The sequence below is a fragment of the Gopherus evgoodei genome, chromosome 3, assembly GCF_007399415.2.
Source record: "Gopherus evgoodei ecotype Sinaloan lineage chromosome 3, rGopEvg1_v1.p, whole genome shotgun sequence".
Classification (NCBI taxonomy): domain Eukaryota; kingdom Metazoa; phylum Chordata; order Testudines; family Testudinidae; genus Gopherus; species Gopherus evgoodei.
In genome coordinates this window covers 171,842,260-171,868,631 of record NC_044324.1, presented here as the reverse complement: position 1 = coordinate 171,868,631, position 26,372 = coordinate 171,842,260, and the positions used below count along the sequence as shown (strand labels likewise).

Sequence of the window (26,372 nt, the reverse complement as noted above, 5' to 3'; positions counted from 1 at the left end):
GAGGGGTACAGTAATCTGGAAAGTTTGAGAACCACTGCCATAAATAGTCCTTACCTTACTTAGGGTGACGATGCATCTAGATTATCACAGACATGTCCAGATTTTTGAGTTTTAAATAGCCATCTGGGAGGACTTTGTAAAAATCTAAAAAGGTCCGGGATTTCCCTCCCAATGCAGAGTGCAGCGCGGCTGACAGAGAGGCCGGTCTGGCTTGAGTCACTCACATCAGTGCCTCCTGCAGCCTCAGCACACCACGCTGGCAGCGCTGGGAGAGGGGGGGCACTGTGTGTTCCACGGAGTGGATGTGGTAGTGTGTCTGTCTCTATGTGGAGCCAGACACACTGGTCTGAGCGGCATGGTAAGAGGGTTGGAGAAGGGGTCCTGGGTCCTGGGGGGCAGTCAGGGGACAGGGAGCAGGGGGGGATGGATGGGTCAGAGGTTCTGGGGGGGGGCCTGTCAGGGGCGGGGGTGTGGAGAGGGGTCAGGTCAGTCAGGGGATAGGGAGCAGGGGATTTGGATGGGTCAGGGGTCTCAGGAGGGGGCAGTCAAGGACAGGGAGACAGGCTTAGATAGGGAGTGGGGCAGTTAGGGGCAGGGGTCCTGGAGGGGGCGATCAGGGGACAAGGAGCAGTGGGGGTTGGATGGGTTGGAGGTTCTGTGGGGGGCAGTGAGGGGTTGGGAAGTGGGAGGGAGTGGATAGGGGGTGGAGCTACCCCCCCTAAGAGAGTGTCTCTTTTTTTAAAAGTTCAAATATGGCAACCCTACCTTACTGTATGTTCAAGAATGTCATAAACCATGAGCGATTAAAACAAACGGGATGAGGGAAAATATATGAACATTTTTTGTGCAAATCATTTGTAGTTATTTGTATATGTAATTTATCCAAGTAGAACTACCTAGGGAGGTGGTGGAATCTCCATCCTTTAGAGGTTTTTAAGGCCTGGTGGCTAGAATGATATAGGTGGGATTGGTCCTTTTGAGCAGGGAGTTGGACCAGATGACCTCCTGAGATCTCTTCCAACCCCAATCTTCTATGATTCTATTTTTTTCTAATATCAAAACCCTTTTGGCTGTGTGGTCTCGTGGCTAGGGCACTGGACTGGGACTCAAGGGAGCTGGTTTGGGGGGAGGGATAGCTCAGTGGTTTGAGCATTGGACTTCAAAACCCAGGGTTATGAGTTCAGTCCTTGAGGAGGCCACTTAGGGAGCTCTGCAGCTGACCCCCTGCAGGAAATTCCCACTGCTGCTATGTTCATGGCACTGCTGCTGGGGTCCCAGTGGCTGTCCCCACACCCAGGGGTCCCAACAGCTGGGGATCCCCACTGCTGCCACATCCTGGACTCTGCTGTTACCAGTGTCCCAACAGCTGGCCCTGTGCCTGGGGTCACACCAGCCAAACTGAAACTGAACAGAATGCTTTGGAGAGATTTACATTGTTTAATAATTAGTTTTGCACAATATTCTACAATATATGTTTTAATGCTGTGCTCTGAAAAATGATGAGAAATAATGAAAACAACTGCATGTGTCAAACAAATTACATTTTATTTTGAATTATTCTGTCCCGTTTTGTCTTTGTTCACGTACACAGTAATTTATAAATGCCACTCATTCACACTGGATCCCCTAGCCATTAGTGTGAGCCAGTGAGGTTCTACTATATGATATTTGACTCATAGGGCCATATTTTGTCCTGACTTTACTCTCTGTGCAACTCTTTGATTTTAATGATTTCACTGGGTTGCCTGTTAGCCAGATTTCTTTACAAAATATTTTGTTCTCAGTTGTAAGTTCAAAGTCATTTATTCCTGTCTTTGGAGGATGGAAAAGAGGAGGGAAAGAAAACCTTTATTTTCTGTATGAAAATAAGGGAACATAAGTGTTATTTAATAAAAGTATTTGAGTGTTTTGTATAAATCTATTTATGATTTAATTCAATCATTCACTGAAATATTCTTTACAAAAGTTTTCATACACCTAAACACCTTTTAATCTTACCTCCGAAAAAGTTTTCAGTGGAAGCAGAGTTAGGCCATCAATTAGTACTTTTGAAAATCAGCTCTTCAGTTGTTTCCTCAGAAATATTACTTGAGCATCAATTCAATATGTATTTAAATTAATGAATTTCTACTTTCTTTTCTTTCTCAGCCCTCTTCAGTAGAGAAGTATCCTACTGCATTCCGTACAGCAGTTTACAGAACAGGCACAGAAAGGAAACACAAAACAACAGCAAAGGAAGGAAAGATAGGCTTTGAATATGTGTATGTAAAATTTATATTTTTTCATTCTGTACTTCCTGTTTTGAATTTAAAGCAGAGATGACCCCCAGTGGAACTCCAGAATCTGAGAGAGAGGCTTTAGATTTGGTAAGTGTGTACTTCTATCCAGATATAAGCTTCACAGCTCAGGCCCAACTCTACTATAAAGGGACAGTATATGTTATTTACAGTGATGTAAATCCAAAGAAACTCCACTGAAGTCAGTTATTCTGGATATACACTAGTGTAAAAGATCGCAATCTGACCCAAAGAATATCTGGGGAGGCAGAGAAAGAAGAATACCTGTGGACATGTCTACGCTGCAAAAAAAACCTGTGCAAGAGAGTCTCAGAGCCTGGGTCAGATGGCTCGGGCTGTGGGGCTAAAATTAGCAGTACAGATGTTCAGGCTCGGGCTGGAGCCCAGGCTTCGAGACTCAACCTTTGTCCAAAAGCTTACACTGCAATTTCTTAGCTCCACGAGCCTAAGTCAGCTGACCCAGGCCAGCCACACCCGTGCCGCAGATCTCTTATTGCAGGTCTCTTAGACATACCTTGTGAGAAGGCAGTTCTTCACATCCAATTCTGAGGACTGTTTAAAACCTGGGCTGAAATTTATTTTTGTTATGTTTGTTTTTGCATATGATGACTTGCTTACATTTATGGTTAAAATTATTTGCTCCTAATATAGTGAGCTTGCTGTTTACTGCTGTGTTATTTCCAATTTCACACAAAAGGGTAGGAAAACATTTTTCACACCGCTCTTAAAAACACCGTTGCATTTATGCTGGTGTGCAGAAGAATATTTATATCAGTTGTGACAATTATTTAGTACTTGTGTTTCTGGGGGCTTTGGGGATCCACATGTAGATATATTGAAATTTCCCAGATTCTGCACTTCAGGTAGGGTGGTTTTTTTTTTCCCCCCCTGTAATGTTGGTGCAAATTGACATAGCCAGGCTTTGTCGAATCATTTGAAGTATAGGCTGATCTGATGATGTAGAGCAGGTCCTACACCATACCTTTTTGTGGGACAGTGCCAGGACCACTGGTTGGGATAAAGGAGCAGTAGTCAGAGCCTCCATGAGCCCTGGCAATCTTCAGCTGCTATAACAGGAACTTAAATTCATTTGCAGCTAGTAATTTTAGAGTAGCTGTCAGGATATTGTGATTTATGCTGAGACGTGTCTATTGTTAGCTTTTGACTGAAGTGGTTGGCCAGAGTGTGGGACTCTGCAGGTTGTTTCCACTAGGAGGAGAAACTGATGATCAGTTACATCTTTGATGTGGCCCCGTTTGTTTATGAAGAATATATAAAGTCCTGTTTCCGAGAACACAGGAGGAATCAAACAGGAGACAGGTTTTTTTGCTCATAGCTCAAAGCCCCTTTCAGTCAGACTGACAGACAAAGTAGACAGAAGCACTCTAGGCTTTTTCTAAGGATCACAATCACAGTGCTTGTTTACACTCTGTCTGGAGCTTCCTTGTTGCCTTTTATGTTTCTCTGGTGTTTCCTCTCCCCTTGCCCGACTCCCCCCCCCCATCTCCACCAAACAATACCCGGCAAAAACACTCTGACCACATAGTTCTAAATCTTGAGCCACTTCATATGTGCCTTTTGTTTTGGGTCGTGAGGTCTGTTATATTAAGTGAGATGCAATATGTGGGATATGTTAGCACCTTCGGCCTAGTCACTCTCCAACATTAAACAGTTTTAAACAAGGTTTGGGGTTTCGTATACAAAGACCTCATCTTACTTAGCACCATGGCAAACATGCTGTTAAAAATCCTTTTAACCTTTTATTAAAGATACAGAAAAGAAGAAAAAACAGTCAAAGCATTTGAAATGTAAAGTATTAAATAAGTCTTTCATTTTAACAACATCCTTTCTTCTCATTCCTTTTAGCTCGAGAGTCTTTTAAGGAAAAACCTCCTTGTTTGGTGATCTCTTAGATGAGATTAAAGATGGTAATAACTGTTCTTTTGTGGAAAAGAGAAGACTTTAGCTGAGATGGGCTGAAGGTGGTGTTGCTAAATTCAGTCTTATAAGAAAAAGTCCCCTTGTTGGACAATCTGTTAGATGGTATTAAACAGGTAGTAGCTGTTTTCCCAAGTTGCTTGGGATTCAGCTGGAGCTGGTATGGGTGTCATTGTCATCTGGCTTCCTCTCTCTGGCCCTGTCTTGTCAGGCATCTCTCAGGATCAGGATGATGAAGGTGACCCAGGTGATGGTGATACCAAAGCTCACGCCACTAGTCATCATCTGTTGCTTCAAGTGCTCTTCCTTATTTGTTCCCCAAAGTCTTTTTTTAAGGACCCAAAAATCCAGTTTACCAGTTGTTTACCCATGTTTACCAGTTAGGCCTAACATCTGACACACCAATTTTGGCTCATTAACTTCCAGCGCCACATCTGTTTTTAACAAGTGTGATTTTTAACATAATCCTTGAATTATATCAACAAGTCCTTTTTTGTTTAGACTAATTCAGTTTCGTACCTTTTTCCATCAGCATTTTGTTACAGGTTTTTGTGACGTTACAAACTTTCACTCATGTCCTACAATAAACTCATGATACTTACATATTTATACTGTCTGTCAGAGAGTTTTCATATCGCCAACTCAAAATGTTTTACTTCCACTGAATTTTTTTTTTTTTTTGGGCTGCCTTAACCCAATTGGGAGAGGCCACATACAATGTGCCTGTTTAAAGTGTCTGTTGTTTCTGTGGAATATGCTGGTTGAGACAGACTCTGCCCATTTTGTTCTAATTGGAAATCATTACTGCCAGAACTTTCCCAGTCTCAACATCCACAGCTAAGTTCCCAGTTTTGTGGCCACCACACTGAAATATTGCCCTTCTGATGCCTCCTTAAATGGTCCTTGTGGGTAACTTTGGGTGTAGTCCTGGGAAACAACTGTATCCTATGCATCACTTCATTTATTTAGATGAGTTCTGTAGTGGATCCCTCTTAACATTTATTCAGCTTAGGGCTCCTACTCTTCTTCTTCCTAGAACTGTAAAAGCATACCAGATTCTCTTTTTAAAAATTCCTCATATAATCTTACATGTAGAACCTTTTCATCTTATCAGAGGCTATCCTCAAATTTTCTCTAGCAAAGGTGTGTGTTTTTTCAGTTTTGCATTGTGGGGTTTCTGTGTAGTCTAAAAAGTTCATATTTCTTTGTTCCTCTTCAGGAATGCTATCCATGAGATTTGCTCCAGTCCTTAGCTCATGCCCAAATATGAGGACTGCTGGGTTAGATTTTGTACTCTAATTGACTGTTCTATAAGCCATCAAATGAAGTGGGATATGCAGATTTCAGTCCCTTGTGCTGTTCTACAAAGGTAGCCTGCTGAACCACAAAAGTCCTATTGAACCGTTCTGTCATCCCACCAGATTGTGGGTGTGTGGAGTGTACCCTCCTAGAAGACAGTTTTATCAGTTAAAAAGAGGAAAAGAAGAGGAGGAAAGAAGACATTTCTTTTGCATCCCTCACTGCTAGAGGATGATGCCCCGCAGCCAGGGGCATTCCCGGCTCCAAGATGTGCCTCACCTGTGTGGAGTTGATTCCTGTAATGGCAAGACACTCTCATTGTGTCTGGTGCCTGGGAGAGTCCCACAGAAGTGCTTCCCTTGCCACAGCTAAAACTGCAGTCTGGGAGTGAAGGCACTTCAGTCTCCAGGGGACTCTGATGCTGACCCTGGATTGTCCCTGGAGCCTTTAATTTCAAAGAGGGTAGAATTGTGAAAAAAACCCTGGCAGATTCCCCCTGTAAAGGTATGTAAAAAGAGTTCTGAGTCATTGGCCATCCAGAGGGGTTTCCCAGTGCGGTCACCTCAGTACTGACAGCACTGGAAGAACATGGGCTCCGAGTTGTTGGCCAGCCAGAGGGTTTCCCTGGTGCAGCCACTTCGGTACTGATGGCACCAGCAGCTCTGAAGCATGGTACTCAGAAGGGGGCCTCTGCTATGGGCTTTGCTATACTAGGGGCTCAGGCAGTCAGGCTCTGAGGCAATGGTACTGCCCCCTAAGGAGAGGGACAAGTACCATACCATCTGTAAAAGAGCGGAACAGCGAAAACTTTTGACAAAACTCCCATCTAGGGAGTGCTCTGCACCTTCTCAACCATCGGTACTGACAAAGTACCATGCACACTCCTTCGCAGTACCGAGTGAGTGCAGGGTACCACATGAGCTCTGATATCCTGGAGAATTGATGGTTGGGGAAGAACCACAATTCCCATTACTTGGTACTGGGGCCCTGGTACCGAGCACATCCCGGAACCCAGAATCATTCTTGGCATCAAGCTGTGTACCACCAACACCCCAATCAGCCACCCTTACCCAGTGACAGGTTTGGCAGTGGCCAGCAGGAGGGCATTGTGGCCCACCGTCACAGTACAAGGATCCTCCTCAATTCCATCGAGCCAACCCATGATTGTGGTACCGACCCCTTGGTGTAACCCCATCGCCCATGCCCACCCCATGTCAAGGTTTTTTTCCCCCACTTTGAACTTGAGTATAAATGTGGGGGACCTGCGTGGACCCTTCTACGCTTAATTCCTAGCTTAGATCTGGTAACGCTGCCACCAGCCAGAAGTCTGTGTCTGGCACATTTCTGTTCCCCCAAAACCTTCCCTGGGGAACCTAAGACCCAAACCCTTGGGTCTTAAAACAAGGAGAAATTAACCATCCCCTCCTTTTCCCTCCAGACTTTCCCCTCCCTGAGTTGCCTTGGGAAGCTTCACACTGATCCAAACTCCTTGGATCTTAAAACAAAGAGGAATTAAACCTCCCCCTTCCTTTCCCCCCACCAATCCCAGGTGAGTTTAGACCAAAGCCCTTGGATTCTAAAACAAGGAAAAAAATCAATCAGGTTCTTAAAAAGAAAGCTTTTAATTAAAGAAAGAAAAGGTAAAATTTATCTCTGTAAAATCAGGATGGAAAATGCTTTACAGGATATTCAGATTCATATAGACTAGAGGGACCTTCCCCCCCACCCCCTGCCTTTGATTCAAAGTTACAGCAAACAGAGGTAAAAATCCTTCCAGCAAAAGGAAAAACATTCACAAGTTGAAAGAAAACAAACATAAGACTGATCTGCCTTGCCTGGCTATACTTACAATTTTGAGACGTGAAAGACTGATTCAGAAAGATTTGGAGAGCCTGGTTGTACGTCTGGTCCCTCTTTATCCCAAGAGCGAACAATGAACAAAACAAAGACTTCCCTCCACCAAGATTTGAAAGTATCTTGTCCCCCCATTGGTACTCTGGTCAGGTGTCAGCCAGGTTCACTGACTTCTTAACCCTTTACAGGTAAGGGACATTAACCCTTAACCATTGTGATCCTTGGGCAATGTGCACATCCCACATGTCACAGCCATCTATTGTCTCTCTGAGAGAGGCCATCAGATGCTCTTCTACAGCCTGGCTGTCCAGAACCCATTGGCCAGGGGAGGAGGAAGCTTTTTCAGAATGGGAAAGGCTCAAAGGGGAACCTACCTCTCCAGCAAATGTCCCCTCATCTACACTAGATGAGACTGCAATCCCTACCCTCACCACATCACTAGGTGGTGATTTTAAAAACTTTCTGGATCTTACTAAGAGGGTGGCAGATAAGCTGCAGATTCCCCTACAGGAAGTGGCAGATACACATCACAAGTTGGTAGATATTTTGCACACCTCCTCCTCATCAAGAATTGCCCTCTCAATTAATGAGCAATTCTAGTTTTTACCAAAGTAATCCGGCAGACACCAGCCTCCATCGCATCAACCAGCAAGAGAGCAAAAAACAAAAACAAAAAACCTTCATCCTTCCCAAAGAGGCATACTTCCTGTTTCAACATCTGCAACTCAACTCCATCCATGGTTAATGCACAAAGCAAGCAATATCATGTAAAGTTGACCCTATACGATATGCATATTTTTCAGTGACGTTACAGTTTAGAATCGCGAATTACCACACGCTCATAGCCAAATATGATTTTATTAATTATGGGAAACTCAGTGTGTTTCTGGAACATTTACTGGAGACACAAAAGGAGCAGTTTCAGGCCATACTTAGAGAGGGTCAGTTAATTTCCAGACTGGTGCTAGAGACAACACTGGATGTAGCCGATACAGTGGCCCGCCTGCTCTCCATAATAGTGGTACTGAGGCGGGCTTCTTGGCTACACCTTTCCGGGTTGCCCAAAGAGCTGCAGAAGGCTTCCAGTTTGAAGGGCCCAAACTCTTTGTGTAGAAGACAGATTCTTCTCTCCACATCCTGAAGGATTCCTGGGGCACATTACACTCCCTAGGAATCTGCACTGTGAGACAGAAGAGAAGATACACCTCTCAGCCACGGTACAAGTCACAACCTCCTCAATATTCACCATCTCAGCATTGTTAGGACTAGGGATTAGTGTAAGAGGACTAGGGCTTAAAAACAGAATCAGTTTGCACCCCCGATCCATGACCTCTCAAACTGCCTCCTTAAGCACTTTTGATGAGCTGGTCAAGGGCCCGAACAATTATACCTTGCAACATCAGCTGCCATCTACACACCTGTCATGCCCCGTTCAGAAACTGCTTGGCCCTTTTTCACAGCAGTTGAGATGACAACACCTCTGACTGATGTATCCTGGAGATTATTTTGAAGAGTTACACCATTCAATTCATATGTCCCCCCCGCCTTCCAGCCCTTCCTCCCCATCTCTCTTGAGGGACCCCTCTCACGAGAACCTACTTCACCAGGAAATATATCATTTGTTATGCCTAGGGGCCACAGAAGCAGTCTTGGTGCAACTCAGGAGCAAGGTGTTTTACTCCCATTATTTCCTGATTCCCCAAGGCAAAGGGAGGTTGGAGGTCCATTCTAGTTCTAAGGGCATTAGACAAATATGGGAAGGTGCAGATGTTCAAGATGGTCACGCTAGCAGCCATTACTCCAGCTCTAGAACAAGGAGATTGATTGATTTCCGGCCCTTGACCTACAAGATGTCTACTTCCGTATCTCAATACAGCCATCGTACAGGAGATTCCTGTGGTACAGACTGCTCCACCCAGGGTATTCTCCACGGTTCTCTCCATTGTAGCAATGCACTAACCTCAGTACAGTGAATGAAATTTATCAGGACCAATCTCAATGCAGTACAAGTGAGAGCATTCCTCTCGTTACACAGACTCACCATCTTGGAATGGATGCCTCCCTAATAGGCTGGGGAGCACACCTACACAACCAAAAGGTTCAGGGCAAATGGCTGCCTACAGAAGTGACCGTCCATATCTCTCTTTGGGAGCTAAGGGCTGTCAGGAATGTCTGTGCACACTTTCTGCCCTTTGTCAAGAACACCCAGACGAAGGTCATGATGGACTTAATATGACCTGTATGTTTTACATAAATTGCCAGAGGGGGTGCCAGATCTCCCTCCCTCTGCACAGAAGCACTCAAACTTTGGAATTGGTGCATCCATCACAATGTGCTCATCTCAGCTGTCTATTTACAAGGGATGCAGAATGTGACAGTAGACAGTCTCAGTCAGAATTTTTCTCACTACCACGAATGGGAACTGACCTCTGAGATGCTTAGATTTGCCCTTTGGGGAACCCTGACTATGGAGCTCTTCGCTACTTACCAGAACAAGAAATGTCCTCATTACTGCCCCAGGGCTGGCCTGGGGAAACATTCACTGGGAGACACCCTCCTCCTCCCATGGGACGGGGACCTCTTGTCTTCCTTTTCCCAGTTTCCTCTTCTATCCAAGGTCCTGTTGAAAATTCACCGAGACAAAGTGAGAGTTATTCTGATTGCCCCTCCAGGCCAAGACAAGTCTGGTTCCCTTACCTGACACAGATGGCAGTATGCCCTCTGGTTCTTCTTTGGCCCATTCCTCACTTGCTCTCAAAACAACGGGCTGATCCTTCACCCCAGCTTGCTGGTCCTCCACCTCCAGGCTTGGCTCCTTCTTAGTTCTAAGGCTTAGAGGCAGAATGCCCCGACGAGCTGAAAGATGTATTGCTACACAGCCAAAAGTTTGACACTCGACATGCCTACAAAATGGAAATGATTCCAAGTTTGTTGTCGTTCTAAACACAGAGACCCAACCTCATCTTCCCTCCCTCTGATTTTACACTACATTTTAGACCTCAAGAGGTCAAAACTCTCTCTCAACTCCCTAAAGGTACATCTTGTGGCAAAAACAGCTTTCCACTGCCAAGTAGACAGATACTCAGTGTTTGCTTACCCACTGAAGCATAGATTCCTTAAAGGCATTGAGAATCTCTACCTGCATGTGAGATCACCTGCTCCAGCCTGGGATTTTAACCTAGTTCTCAGGGCTTGGACTTAAAGGGAGGTCTAGTCAATGGCAACTTGATCTCTCGTACACCTCTCCATGAAGAAAGCATTTCTATTTGCCATCACTTCAGCTAGGCACATAAGAGAAATAGCAGCCCTGAGGGCTTGCTCACCATTTACGGTATGTTTTTTTTTAAAGACCAAGTAACTCTGAGGCCATATCGTAAGTTTCTCCCTACTTTCTCTGCACTTTGCATATGACTCAATATATCCATCTCCTTATGCCCCCCCCACCACATTGTGACAACAGGGAAATGAGCTGCATATGCTAGATGTTAGAAGTACACTAGCATTCTACTTGGACAGGAGTAAGAACTTCAGGAAATCCCTATGCTCTTCCTTGCATTCACAGAGCCAAAGGCAGATGGGTCTCTTGTTGCATTAATCACAGCCTCCATCCAGAGTCCATATGCACACCATGAGGTCAGTTTCTACCTTGTTCACATTTCGTAAAGATATCCCTATCTCAGTAATCTGTAGAGCAATGACTTGGGCCTCTGCCCACACTTTCGCAGAACATTACGCAATCACTGGAAATTTGGCCTCCGACCCCACCTTTGACTCCACAGTATTCTCTATAGTAACAGATCCACTCCAAAGTCCCAGCCTACAGTGGTGGGTACTTCTTGGGAGTCACCTACAGTGGCGCACACATACGGACGCTACTCGAAGAAGAGGATGTTACTCACCTTGTGCAGTAACAATGGTTCTCTGAGATATATGTCCCTGTGGGTGCTCCACAACCCGCCCTCCTCCCCTCTACTTCAGAGTTCTCCACAGGGCTCTGGGGTAGAGAACAAACTTGGGGAGGAGGGGGTTCATCCACATAGTGCTAGATAACCTCAAGGCAGACCACGAAGAAGGGAGAGCGCATATGTGGGCTCAACAGACACTGCTACCGAAAACCTCTGATTAGAGGCGCAGGGGCGCATATACACCTACAGTGGATCACCTGTAGGAGGACACATCTCCAAGAACCGTTGTTACTGTTCAAGGTGAGTAACTTCCTCTTTCTTGCTCTTGCAAGCATTTTATCCAATAAAAATTCTGTCTTAGATTGGCTAAGGTTTTTATACTTATCACCGCTGATTTTCCCCGATACAATATTTATTCTTAAACTCCAAGCTTTCTCACTGTTACCAGAGTGCTTTTGTTGTTTGTATTGTGAAGGGATATTCTATTCTGGGGTGGCTGTGTTTCTCACACATTATTCTGATATGAGGATCCCCTCTTTTTGGGAAGCTTTTCGTTGCTGTAGAATCCATTCTTGCAACCCCACATTGACTGACTGTCTCAGTGGATGAACCAGGAACATTTTCACTTTTGCAAATTATGGAATGAGAGGCGACTGCCATCTTTTCTTGAATGTACTCATTCCCTTGAGCAACTAATTCCTTGCTCTCCTGCTTAGGGCAGTGTTTGCAATAAGCTCTTCCAACAAGGTGATTTGTACAAGGCATTGGCATTATTATGCTTATTCCCAGGCCTGTATGTAACTGTGAAATCACAGCATTGCAGTTTTTCCAGCTATGTGGCAAGTACCACTCAAGATTGCTGAATCTAAAGAACCATTGCAGGGAAGAGTGGTCTTTCCGAATCATAAACTTCCTCCCATACAAGTAGTGATGAGAATGTTCTGTAGATTTAACCATTGCTGAAGTTCCTTTCGGGAGGGGCAGTTATTTCTTTCAGGAGATCTAAGGGTATGTCTGTACTGCAAGTGCTACATTGGCACATGTGTAGTGATGCTGTTGTAGTGTAAACACTACAGGAATGGAAGGGGTTTTTCCATTGCTATAGTAAATCCACTTCCTCGAGAGGCAATGGTTAGGTCAACAAAAGAATGTGTCTACATTGGGGCTTATTTTGTCTTAAATGTGTGTCTTAACAGTGAATTTTTCACACCCCTGAGTGATGCAGCTATATCAACCTAAGTTATAGGCATAGACCAGGCTTGATTTTTTTTTTTCCCAAATAGTATATTCCCTTCATAGAGAATTACCTTTTCACTTCATGCTAGGAGGAGTTGTGCCTTAACTGTAAATGTTAACTATTGCATATATGTTTTCTCCTAGTCAATTATTCTTTTCTCTTATTTGATTGAATATTCAAATTATTCATACAGGATAATTTTCTTGTTCAATTCTAGACTCTCAAGAAAACTGAGAGAGTCTCCTGAAATGGCTCAGTGCGAGACGATGATATCCTTAGAGCTGAAGAGTGACACTGGAAAAAAACATTCCATGATACCTGTTCATGAAAAAGTTCAACATGTTGTTGGCACATCAGTGTCTTCTTCCATAGATAGTGAAGGAAAGTATAATGAACATAAGCTTAAAATGGCAGAAAAAGAAGGCGAGAGAAAATCAAATTTGTGTTTTGTATTGGTATAAGTGTACTTAGGATAATTTTTATGATGATCAGAAAAAATTGCTTTCTCTGCATTCATGACAAGAAGGCCACAAATCATGAATACTTCTATTTAAATTACCATCACATTCTAACTCATGCTCTTAAATTTAAACTATTTCTGACTATGCTGTTAGTATTTGGCATAATACAGTGATTATAAATCACTTGTCCCCTGTAAAAATAGTGTAGTATTAATGTTTGTTCATTCTGCATCTGCACAAGATGTTATAATGGAATTGGATTAAGTTTTGCTTGCTTACTAGGAGTGTGACACGTCTTGGAATCATTAACAAATGGTGCTATTTCCTTGAGTGCTTGTGCATGTGTATTCCACTTTAGGGGTGTGTGCATCCAGTGTACTCAAGCCAGAGGATTCTGCGGATCACGTGTCCTGTACCTCCTGGCAAGTGTTTGAAGGGTGGAGCAGCTTCAACCCCTCTTTGGTTCCTTCTCACTGTGACTATAAGCTAGAGCTCCCTGTGTTCTGTCATGGTCTCTTTCTCTCGTCTTAAGAGGTTTTTTCCTTTGTAAATAGGTAATAGTATCATTTTTAGCACTTCAGTGTGTGTTTTCTTTTTATTTTTTTTCCACTCTGCCAAAATTGCTCTCTTTTAGTCTGAGAGGTGAAACACTGGCTTTATGCTGTCTCTGGGATTTAAACACTGCCCCTTTTGCAGGGTGTCTATCCCTAACAATGGCAGCTGCACTTCTTGCTTATTGTGGTTGGGGGAAGTTCACTTTGTGAGAAAGATGTGGCATCTGTTGTGCCTTTTAAAAAGAGGACTCAGAAGTCAAGAGAGCTTCATCTGAGGAAGTATGTAATAGAGCAGGCAATGAGACTATCCTCTGACTCAGTACTGCCTGATATAGTAAGATCTCAAACTACCACTCCTAAAAGTGTCTTCTTTATTCAAGCTCTCAAAAACATGAGAAAGTGGGATCGATCTGTCATGAGAAAATGGAAGCTCTCCCCATCTCTCTGCACTTCTCAGAAACAACCAACACCTGAAACTCACCCTAAACCAATAAAGAGCTCTTTGGGTCTTAAAAAGGATCCTGAACACAGACATTCTTCTAAAAATCTTCCCCAGGCTCTTATCCATACCAAGGTTAGAGCATCATCTTTGGCCTGACACTCCCCAGTACCATCTCAGTTCTGGCACTGTCTGGCCTCTTACAGACTTACGATCCAGCAATTCTCTGTGGCTCCTGGATTATTGGCACTGACTACACCTGAGGCTTATGCTGCAGATGTAGACGTATGCCTATCAGTACCATAGTCTGCTGTGATTCAGCCACATTGACTATGATAGTGGCATTATCTGTACTGAGGTCAGAACCAGAATTGGTACTGGTTTCACTTTCTGTATTGGCACTGACTCTAGTCTCAGCACTAACGTTGACTCACTTTGTGACTGGCACCACTGCAGCTTTTGATCTTGGTACCAACTGTTTCAAACACCTGTTTGGTGCACCTCTAGTAGTTCATACTGCAGCAAATACAACCATTGGTACCAAAGTCACACCATGCATAGTTCTCTGTACATGTCACCATAGCATTGATGTTTGGTTCTGTGCTGACTTTGAGGCAGCCCCTATGCTGTTGTCAGCTAAGCCTTATTTGTTTAAACTGCAAGCAGAGTGCATTATCTACCCATTGTACCATGACTTCTCCGATGACATAAGACTATTATGTGTCCTTCTGAATCAGATTACAGTAGCAGTGGTTCCCAAACTGTTTCTTACTGTGACCCCCTTTGGTGTCACCTCTGTTATGGTGACCTCCAGGGGTCTGAGAGGTGAGGGGTGTGGTGCTGGAAAACCAGGTGCTGGCTCTTGCCAAGGTTTAGGCCCAGATAGGCACTGACAAATTCATTGCTGGCAGCCAGTCTGTTTTACCTGTGTGTTAATGTGACTAAGATGGGTATTGAACATAAAACAATATGTTTAGTATTTAGACTTTATGAAATGCATGCAAGTTGCTGCATGCATTAATCTCACTCGTAATATCTTTATCACATGCTGTAAAGCAAAAACCTAAATATTACCTTATAAGTGTAAAAATGTTTGCCCTGAAACTGTCAGCCTGTCAGAAGGGAACGTCTCTTGCCCATCAGGCAGGGCTACCAAAACTGAGTGGGCCATTTTGGGACATCATAATACAAAGACTTTGCTAATTGCCCCTCCACAGGCTAAGAGCAAAAGGGCTCGTCCCATTAGCTTGTATTCTGGAAGAAGGACATAAAGATAGTGAACAGAACATTTTTGATCTCTTTTGGTGTTTGGCCTCTGACAGCTGGAGCTATGAAACAGAAGCAGATTCCCCAAGGTCAAGCTGGGATAGTCCTAAAAGACATTCAGTGCTGACAGATTACTATAACCTTCACCTTTTGGAACCATAGACTATAACTCATTTGTGTTTATATGTTTGCCTGCTTTAACCTATAAATAACTTTCTCATTTCTTTTTCCTAGTTAATAAATCCTTAGCTTGGTATAGGATTAACAACAAGCATTGTCTTTAGTGTGAGATCAAAGGTACCAATTGACCTGGGGTAAGTGACTGGTCTCTTGGGCCTGGAAGCAACTTGAATCTTTTATGATCTCTAGTATATAGCAATCAACTATTGCTAAGTCCAGCTTGCCTGGGAGACAAAACAGACTGGAATGCCCAAGAGAACTGTCTATGATTTCATGGTAAAACTGTTAAGAATGCTTCAGGAGTTCACATTTGTTACTGTGTTGTTGAAATGCTTATTGACATTGGTCTTGTGGGAGATCTTCTTTGAGTTTCTTGCTGGCCACTCATGCTATGCCCACACAGGCCTTGTTGGGCTCCCTGTGGCGGCCCTTTGTCCTTGAGTATGGTTTTGCTTATCCAGACATAGATTTCCTTCACTTTGGCTGACTTCGCAGGCTCCTCAGCCATCTCATGTACTGTTCTTTTGCACCTTGCCAGGACCTATTGAGGAAAAGAGAGTAGGAATTATAGGCACAGATGGACTCCTCCTGATCCATCTAAGTGCCCTGTGGGTACTAAGCAGCTGTTTTGATGATTTGATTGAGGATGCCAGACCAGTTTTCATGAGTCCAATGTCTTCTCCCTCTTTGTTCACAAACAATCCTATTTCTTCGGTGCTTGGTCCCAAATTATTTTGGACCAATGGGTCTTATGCACAGTGGAAGTTAGATGCATCCTTCAGTTTGTTTCTTCTCTCTCCTTCCCCATCACTTTCAGGGACCATTCTCACAAGGCCCTCCTCCTACAGGAGGTTCAATTTCTCATCCTGGTGGGAGTCATAGACGAGATGCCTCAATGTTAAAGAGGAACGGGATTCTATTTTTTAATCCCAAAAGGACAGGGAGGTTTCAGGCCAATTTTAGACCTACATCAACTCAACCAATATCTAAAAAGATAGTTTTGCAGAATCATGTTGGCTTTCATTATCCCCTCCCTGGAGACTTATATGCCGCCCTCAACTTAAAGGATACCTATGTCCATGTGGTGATTTATCAAGGCCACAGAAAATATTTCAGATTCCTGTCATCTCATTACCTGTTTGCGGTGCTGCCCTTCGGCCTGTCAACAGTGCTCAGATTTTTATAGAATATATGATGGTGGTAGCTGCCTTCCTGAGAAGGTTGGGAATCCAAGTCTATCTCTGCCTGGATGACTGACTTTTGTGTGAAGCCATTCCAGGATTCAATTATTGTCCAGTGTAACTCTCATTCAGTCAGCTTTCAAGACACTGGGTCTGTTGATCAATTCAGAAAACATCTATCCTTCCACCAGTTAAGAGGATAGAATTTATAGGGGCAGTGTTGGACTCTACCCCAGCTAGAGCTTTCCTTCCAGAGTCAGACAATTTGATCCATTGTTTTAGATCTCAAGACTTACCCAATCACAGCTGCATGGAATTTAGAGGCTTCTGGGATGTATGGTCTCTTGAACATCTGCAATCCAGTATGTCACGTTGCATCTCAGGATTCTACAAGATTGGCTGGCTTCAATATTTTTTTCTGAGCCATTCTCATTGGAAAACATGTATCTCTCACATTTTAGACTCTTTAGACTGGTAGATAAATCTTGCCAATACTTGTGTAGGAGTTCATTTAGTCCCTTCTCAATCATTGGGAATAATATTAAAGGATGCAGCTACCTTGTTTTGGGGGGCTCATTTGGGTTCTCTTCAGTCTCAGAGGTTAAGGTATACAAAGGACCTTATTCTTTACATAAATGTCAGGGAGTTGACAGCTATCCAGCTGGAAGTCCAGGTTTTCCTAGCCCATGTCCAGAGAAAAAGCCTCACTCTCACAGACAACATAGCAGCAGTGTTCTGTCTTGACAAGGAAGAATGCAGTCATCCTTGCTCTGCCAAGTGGCAACTTGTCTATGGGATTTTTGCATTGCGAACTTGATCCGTGTGAAAGCTACTTACCTTGCAGGAGTGCAGAATGAACTGGAAGATCATCTAGACAGGTCATTTGCAAGTTGCCATGAGTAGTCCTTTTGTTGCGATGTAGCCAAATCCATTTTCCAAATCTGGAGAACTCGCCAGGTAGATTTGTGTGTTATGAGATACATCAGGAAGTGCTACCAGTTTTATTCCTTACAGGGTCACAGTCTGGGTTCCCTAATGGATGCTTTCCTATTGCTCAGGATATGTATGCTAGTAGGTTGAATGGCTGTACTGTACTGCAAAGAACTGGAGTGGTTTGTTTTTTTTTGTTTTGTTTAGCTGTTCAGAAGATTCTTTTGAACAGCAGGAAACTGTTTACTAGGAATACTTACCAGTGTAAATGGAAACTTTTCTTGGGTTGACTAGAGATTCATAGCTTCTTCCCCTCAGCAGAAAAGATACAGGATATTTTATCTGCTTCATTGTAAGGAATTTGAACTGTCTATTAACGCTCTAAAAGTACATTTATCTAGTATCTCAGCTATACATTCTCCTGTCCCATGACGACTAATGTTCTCTAATCCTATAGTGGTTATATTTTTAAAAGGGATAGCAGAATCTATTTCCTCATCTAACAGACCGTTCCTCCTTGGGACCTGAATCTGGTAATACTAGCTCTAATGAGACCTCCATTTGAGGCTCTTTCGCCCACTTTTCAGCAAAAGTTTCTTTCTTGGTGGCTATTACTTCTACAAGGCGAGTCAGTGACCTGCAGGCTCTGATGATGAGGCCCCTGTACACTATATTTTTTAAAGACTAAGTGTTCATGCGGTTCCATCCAAAATGTATTCCAAAGGTGGTGTCCAGTATCCACGTTAACCAGACTGTCCGTTTATCTATCTTTTCCCCTCAGCTGCATACATGTAAGAATGTCTTCATACACAGGATGGCCTCATACACAGGATGTCTGTCGTGCCCACTCTTTCTATATAGACAGAGCAAAATCCTTTTAGATCATCTCCATGTCTACTTATATTCTGTACAGACAGTATGAAAGGACAGGAGGGCTCAGCTCAAATATGGTCTCATTGGATAACCTCATGTATAACCGCAAATTATGAGATAGCAAACTCACTGCCTCCTTCATAAGTGTCAGCTTATTTCACAAGGTACCAGCAACTTTCTTTAACTCCTTGAGAGATTTTCCCACAGAAGACATCCGTAGAGCAGTGACCTGCTCATCGGTGCATACTTTCTCCAAGCACTGTGCTATTAACATAGCCTCCAGAACTGACTCAGACTTTGGGAAAGAAGTCCTATGGTCTTTATTCAAATAGAATCCCAATCCCACCACCATTCCATATTGCTTGGGAGTCACTGAGGTGGAACAGACATTTGCAGACACTCGAAGAAGAAAAAAATGGTTACTTGAGATGCATGTACATGTTTGTTTCATGATCCAATCTCCTCCTCCTCTGCTTCAGAATCTATTCTGTCATGATTCCATTGTAAAGGTACTGAAGGAGGGTTGGGATGGCTCTGCCCTTTATAGGCTGGCCTGGGGCACAAGGATGCATGTTCCACCCCAACAGGTCTGGCTACACAGAACTCTCTGGGTCCAGGTGCACTTGGCACGCAACAGCTGAGTGGAATAGAAATATGCAACACACTTTTTTCCCCCCCTTTTTTTTGATGAAAAGACACCGAGAGGTATGATCCCTATGTCTTTTACGGTTCAAAGTATCAACTCCAACGTGTGTGCAAAATATATTTATCCAGGTGAAAAATTTACCTCCACATCTCAAAATTACATGCACGTGTAATTCTAATCTATGCAAAATAAATCTTCTCTAAGTCTGTATTCAAGTTGACAAGATATTTTATGGTGAACTTCCTGAGAGGAGGGTGATAAAAATAGTTTATAACCATCTCCTAAAGGCTGAAAAATACTACCTTCTTCCCTCCAAATGTATTTTAAATAAATACAAAATAAAATCACCTCTGGAAAGAATAAAATCTGTAGAAGTTTTGCAGTTCACTTTGGTGGGTGAAAAATCAGGCACTTAAGCCCTAAGCCAAAGCTCATATGGAGCCGGGGGAGAGGTAAAACCATTCTCAGGGAGTTCAGTTGGCTTTGGACCAGTCCTTAAATGAGACTGAAAGGAAGGGCTGATGATCCAAGGGACTATAGCAGACTTTTTTTGTAAGCAAAAAAAATGGAAATTGAGGGTGCTAAGTGACTTGCAGAATTAGGCCCATGGTGATGGCATGCCATGATTCAGTGATTGAACAAAGCACAGAAGCACATGTTTTATTTTAAATGTGCGTAAGTCTGACTGATTAAACATGTTTAAGGCCTTTGTTTATTAGGGATACACTTAAGCATATGCATAAGTGGTTTGCTGAATTGGGCCCCTAAAGAAGTAGGTACTGGGTTCTTTTTCTCTGAAAGTGAAAAAGTTTAATCCTTAATGGCCCATTCATGTTCTATTAAAGTCACAGCTCTCATCTGACTGCAAGTAGAATCGAATGTGACGGAATTTTAAATGCAAGAGCAAAATATAAAAAGACAAGGAACACTCTTACTTTTTTCAAAACTGTTGAAGGTAAAATACATGTTCAGACTATACGCTTTAATACTGATTGGTCCATTGTAACAGCAAAAGAAGTTTAATGTGGATTTCCAGTGTGTTCATTGGGGTGAAGGAGGGGAGTACTTATGATTTTTTTAAAACTTTTTTTTACTGTGAACATGTTATAGATTTTACATATAGTGATATTTTAAAAATACATTTAAATTAGAATGTTCTTTGAAAAAATATAAATTTCATAAATGTAAATAAGAATGTATATTATCTGTAAAATTGTAACTTTTTTTTCAGAAATCAAATGAGGCTTCACGATCTACTGTTAGTAGCATAATACTTGTATTTAAACTGTTTGTTTGTTACAGATGATGATAAAGAGACTGAAATTCAAACAGTTGTTTCAGAACCAAGTTGCCATACAAAGATTTGTAAACAACAGAAAGCTGGAACGTCTCATAACAAACCTATTAGGGAAAAAGTTTACTCTTATGATAGAACAGGTACGTAAATATTAGTATCACAGAGACAAATTATTTTCTCAGTTATGCCATTGAAAACAATGGAGTTACTCCAGATGCAAACTTATGTAACCAAAAAATATTTGTCTCCATGTCTTTTTGGGAACAGTTGTGTACTTGGTTAAAAATTCTGTGGGATAGTTCTAGTTTAGATGGCACTTTAATTCTGAAAGACATGTCAGCGGCTTATAACTTTCCCTGCAAATTACCTGTAGGGTTAATATTTTTCATGCTTTGTCTCAATCCAGAAATGATTTTGCTTGTAGGGTTAAAAATGTGTTTTTGTTTTTGAGTTCTCAGATGTTAAAAACATTATTCAGATGACTGTCTAGGTTCTTACGTTGCCTTTTAGCATTCTGACAATTCAGGTTTAAAATTTCAGTTATGGCATGTACTGGAGTCTACATTGCAGTGATCTTCTCTGGTACTATCTAGATGGATTGAGACTGGATTGGACATCCAGTGTATGGTACTGGCACCTTTGTTTGAGGTGCCACCATTCAGCCCAAGGGATGAGCCTTTTTCAGACTCTAATGTCTCAGAGCAGGGCTCCTTTTCTGCCCTCCACTCACTGAGCCAGCATTTGGATGAACCCTCCTGGGATGCTACCGGGCATTCTAGGATCAGGGGTTCTGAATATCCATGGGGAATCTTTCCTTATCTGCCCATTTTTCGTAGGCCTTCTGGAATCCTTAGGGGCACTTCGGAGAGCAGTTTTGCAGGTCTCCAACTACCAAGAAAACCCAACACCGACTGGTACCGCACCATTCTCAGACACCATCTGACCAGCCTCTGGTACTGCAGAATTGCCATCTGGTACCTCATGCTCTTCCTTGGGTACCTTATACACCCTCACCACAGGGAAACAGTCAAGATCAGCAGGATCCCCAGGTGGAGGGAACCTTGCCTCATCAGCTAAGTTCTTTTAATCTCCTGATGAAGCAGTGATGTCCCTCTTCCCTCCTCCCCCTATATTAACAACTTTTGTGGCTTTCAAGACCCCATGGAATGCCTGGCAGAATCCCTCCAGATTCTGTTAGAGGAAGTGTAGGAGACTTAAGTCTTTGGGACATTTTGAATATTGCCCTCTCAGTCAGTGAGGCCCTGGTATCATCTTATCATAAAGTCTGCAAACACCTGGCACTATTCAGCCCACCTGTAGGTGAACAGATAAAGAAGTACTATGTCCCCTTTAAGGATATGGATTTTTTGTTGCACTGCACTCCCAATACTTTGGTTGTGGATGTGGCAAATGAAAAGAGTAGACATTAGCATTTCATTCTTTCACCTTATGAGAAGGAGTCCAAATGGTTAGATCTCCTTGGAAGGAAAAGCTACACTATGTTGTCCCTCCCATTCTTATTGGGAAAGTATGACTACAACACTTTAAGTTCACTCTCTTTATTTAACATCAGTTACTTAATCAGCAGGAACAGTTTCAGGCTCTCATTTCAGAGAGTCAGCTGATAGCTAAGACCCTTCCTCCAAGTTGCCCTAGATACCCTGGATACAGCTTCTAGATCCCTAGCCATGATCCTGGTCAAGCAGAAAGTTTCTGGTCTCCCAAGACAGGTGCAGAGTATGTTGAAGACCTTACCTTTAAAGGAACCCAAACTATTCATTTCTGACACAGATTCCTCCTTTCACTCCCTGAGGGACTTGACAGCTACCCAGCAGTCACTGGGAATTTATGTCCCTGAAACAAAGGTGATTTAGTGGGTCTCATACCTCACTGTGATCTAGGCTGTTCCAATACAACCTCCCACAGACTTTTCCCAGACCCTTTGACTTTCAAAGAAGGAGATCTAGGCTTCCAAAGAAGGGACCTCAGTCTTCCACAGTAACATCATCTGCACATCCCTCCAAGAAACAATGCCTTGGTTGAGTGCTTCAAGCTTCCTACCCTTCCAAAACCTGTGCTGAGTGATTCCATCCAACCCCCCCTTTGGGGATTGACTGTCCAGCTTCCTTCTTGTCTGGGAACAGATTACCTCACAGATGGATTTCTGAGGTCATCGATGTGTGGTATTCCATAAACTTCCACTCTATCCCCCTTCCCCGTCCCTCTTCAGGGACTTCTCACACATGAACCTCTTGAAACAGGAGGGCCAGTCTATCCTACTCTTGAGGGGTGATCAAGCAGGTTTCCCCTGAGTTTGTTGGAAGAGGCTTTTGTTCCAGCTATTTCCTAGTTTCCAAGAGGTGTAGATAATGGCAATTGATCCTTGATCTGAGAAAGTTGAGCACCTGCACCTGCATTTCAGGATGGTAATGTTAGCCACTATAATAAATCTGTAGATCCGGGAGATAGGTATCCTAGAGGTCGAGGTTGACAAACCAACTTTCATGTAGTCATCCATCCATCGCACAGATGGTCAAACACTACTAGTACTGAGACCTTCCCTTTGGGCTCTCTTCAGAGCATAGGGTCTTTATAAAGCTTCTCTCAGCAGTGATAGCCCTTTTATTTTAATGGGCTATAGTCGTATTCCCATACCTAGATGATTGGCTCCTCAAGCGTCAATTAGCTGTAGAAGTCTAGTTTGTAGCATCCAAGGCTATAGCGCTATTTTTGTCTCTAGGCCTTCACATCAATCAGAAGAAGTCTACATTGACACCAGTCCAGAGAAATAGACTTCGTTGAGCCTCTCTAGACTCACTAGCCACCAGAGCCTAACTCCCCAAATTGGATTCTCCACTTTTCAGTCTAATCTCAATGATACAACACTGCCCGCAAACAACTGTAAGGTTCTGCCTACAACCCTTGGGGCACATGTTGCCTCCATGTTTGCCATGCCTTACATGAGACTGTGTCATAACTTTCCTACTCAGATCTGAACCTTAGAGTTCAGAACATGAGAAGCTAGCATGAAACCTCCAAACTTAATTACCAGCTTGGATCTGATATCGCTGCCACCAGCCAGAATTCCAGTGTCTGGCTCACTCTGGTGTCTCCAAAACCTTCCCTGGGGAACTCCCAAGACTCAGATGCCCTGAGTCTCACCACAAAGGGAAATAACCCACTTCCCTTCTCCCTATTTACCTCCTCCCAGATTTCCCCGCCCTGGGTACTCTAGGATATTCCCTGCTTCAAGTCCTTGAAACACAAGTACTGAGAGAGCAATCTCTCTCTCCCCTCACCCAGAGGGTATGCAAAGTCAGGCTTAGTAAATCTAACACAAAGAGATTCTTTCTTCCCCCCATCTTCTTCCTCCCACCAATTTCCTGGTGAGCTGCAGACTCAATCCCCTTGAGCCCCCACTAAAAAAAAAATCCAGCAGGTCTTAAAAAGAAAGCTTTATATAAAAAGAAAGAAAAAGATATAAAATGGTCTCTGTATCAAGGTGACAATATACAGGGTCAATTGCTTAAAAGAAAAAATGAATAAACAGCCTTATCCAAAAAGAATACAATTTAACACATTCCAGCAACTACACACATGTAAACACACAAAAAAAATATAAACCTATTGTCTTACTATCCTTGTACTTACAACTTGGAAACAGAAGATTAGAAAGCCTGGAGATTCCTGTGATCGCTCTCAGAGCCCAGAAAAAGAACAGACCAAGAACAAAGGACTCACACCCAAAACTTCCCTCCACCCAGATTTGAAAAAGTCTTGTTTTCTGATTGGTCCTCTGGTCAGGTGTTTCAGGTCACTGTTAACCCTTTTATAGGTGAAAGAGACATTAACCCTTGGCTATCTGTTTGACAGACTGCACTTCAGATGCCTTCAGACATGACTACAAATCTATGTATACCTCAAACATACATGGTCTCTCCAAACGTATTATGGTACCTCAAAGTTCTGGACTCTCTCGGATGGTAGAAGTATCCATTGAAATATTATTTGTGAACCCCATTCTCTGGACCCCATCCTCCATTAAAGATTCTTCAATAAATGCTTCTATTTTGGGATGGGGAGCCTGCCTGTAAGGGGACACAATCCAGGGCAGTAGTCCACACAAGATGTTTTGCTCTATATCAACATTCTGAAGCTGAGAGCAGTGATACACTTGCCAATACTTCCTTTACACCATACAGTGCCACTCTGCCAGGGTAATGCTGTACAATAGGCCAGCAATGTGTTGTATCCACTGACTAGGTGGAGCAAGATCCCAGTCCTTATACACAGATTTGCTAAGGCTGTGGAACTGTGCATGTTCCATGAGAGAGAAATTTCAGCGGTCTTCCAGGTCTCGAGAATACAGATACAAACTCTCTGAGCAGACAGTTCCTCAGGATAACAGCATCTTCCAGACCTGGAGTTCCCCAGTAGTAGACCTCTTTCTCACCCTGAGGAACGTGAAATGCTGCCTTTTCTTCTCTAAGAGAGAATATGGCCATAACTTCTTGGGAGGTGCCCTGATAATGTACTGCCTCCCTGCCCTGCTCTATGCTTACTCATCTCTACCTATCATCCTTAAGACCTTATTCAGACTACAAGAGGAAAGAGTGAGGGTCATCCTCATAGCACCATCATAGTCAAGACAAGTGTAGTACTCAAACCTCCTTCACCTCTCTGGCAATGCCTGTCTGACTTCTCAGGAGAGATCTCCTGTCGCAGAAGGTAGGGACCCTGATCCATCCTACCCTCTCCTTGAACTTCACAGCATAGTTCCTAGATGGTTCTCGAGCATGGAGCTAACCTGTTTGAACAGAGTCTAGTCATTTCTCCTGTCTAATGGAAACCTACTACCCACAAAACTTACATTCAGAAGTGGAAATTCTTCCATTCTTGGTGCTCTTTTTCTTCTTCTTGGGTCTCAGAGTTACCACTTTTGAAGATCCTGGACTACCTATTGGATTTAAAGAAACATGATCTATCAGTGAGCTAGATTAAAGAACGCCTAACCACCCTCACAGCCTTTCACTTGTGTAAGGCTTCTTAATCTTTCCTCACCCTGCTGCACCTAGATTCTTCAAGGGTTTAGCCAACTTTTTTCCCCTGTACAGAAGCTCATCCCGCAGTGGGACCTCAGTTTGGTTCTTAATGCGCTAAAGAAACCTCCCTTTGAACCAATGGCTATCTGCTCGCTCTTCCACCTCTCCCTCAAGATGACATTCCTCCATAGCTATCACCTCAACTAGATGAATGAAAAAGCTCAGTCCCTTATGGCTGACCCACAGTATACCGCCTTCTATAAAGACAAAATTTATACTGCATCCTCTTTCTGAATTCTTCTTGAAGGTCCCTTTGGAATACAGTAGAACCTCAGTTACGAACATCTCAGGAAAGGAGGTGGTTCATAACACTGTGTTGGACAATATCATAGTTCGGTGGCCTGTGAAAACAGGCCTGAATGCTAGTTGGACATGGCAAATGTATCTTCTGCGGTCCTGCACTCCCTGCTGTCCTTCATTCCTGTGTAACAGCTCCAAGTTGCATGGTGAATGAGGGGGAGGAGGAAAGGGAACCCAGAAGTAAGAGCTTTAGTTGTTTGCACTGTTCAATGTTTGTTATGCATTATATTATTACAGGTTTAGGCATTTTAATAGCAACTGGTCTGCCTGATGGGTCTTTAATATTGGTGTTTTTGTAATACAGCATGTTAAAATAGTTTTTATTTTATTAAGAAAGTTTATTACCGTCACTGCATCACATCATATACAGTAATATATGTATTTCAAGGAATAAAGACATAAGGCATAACTGGGAAATTGTTTCCATGCTCAATTTCTCAATACATCTTTTCAAGTCAGTCCATAATGAAAATTCACTGTTCATGTCACACAAACCACTGTTCCGCTCCATTGTATGAGTAGTCATTTCATCCATAATTTAAAAATTGTGACAATCACATCCAATCCATTTGTAATGTACAGCAACTAGTTAATTTACTGTTAACTTTGCTGT

At 43.0% G+C, this 26,372-nt stretch overlaps 1 protein-coding gene across 1 annotated transcript in view; it reads left to right on the top strand.

Annotated features, from left to right (window-relative positions):
• Positions 1-26,372, top strand: part of DNAH14 (dynein axonemal heavy chain 14) — a 496,436-nt gene that overhangs the window by 5,785 nt on the left and 464,279 nt on the right. Inside the window, 3 exon segments of the mRNA XM_030558364.1 lie at positions 2,149-2,261; positions 12,748-12,911; positions 20,363-20,497. Of these exon segments, the coding sequence (XP_030414224.1) occupies positions 2,149-2,261; positions 12,748-12,911; positions 20,363-20,497 (412 nt within the window).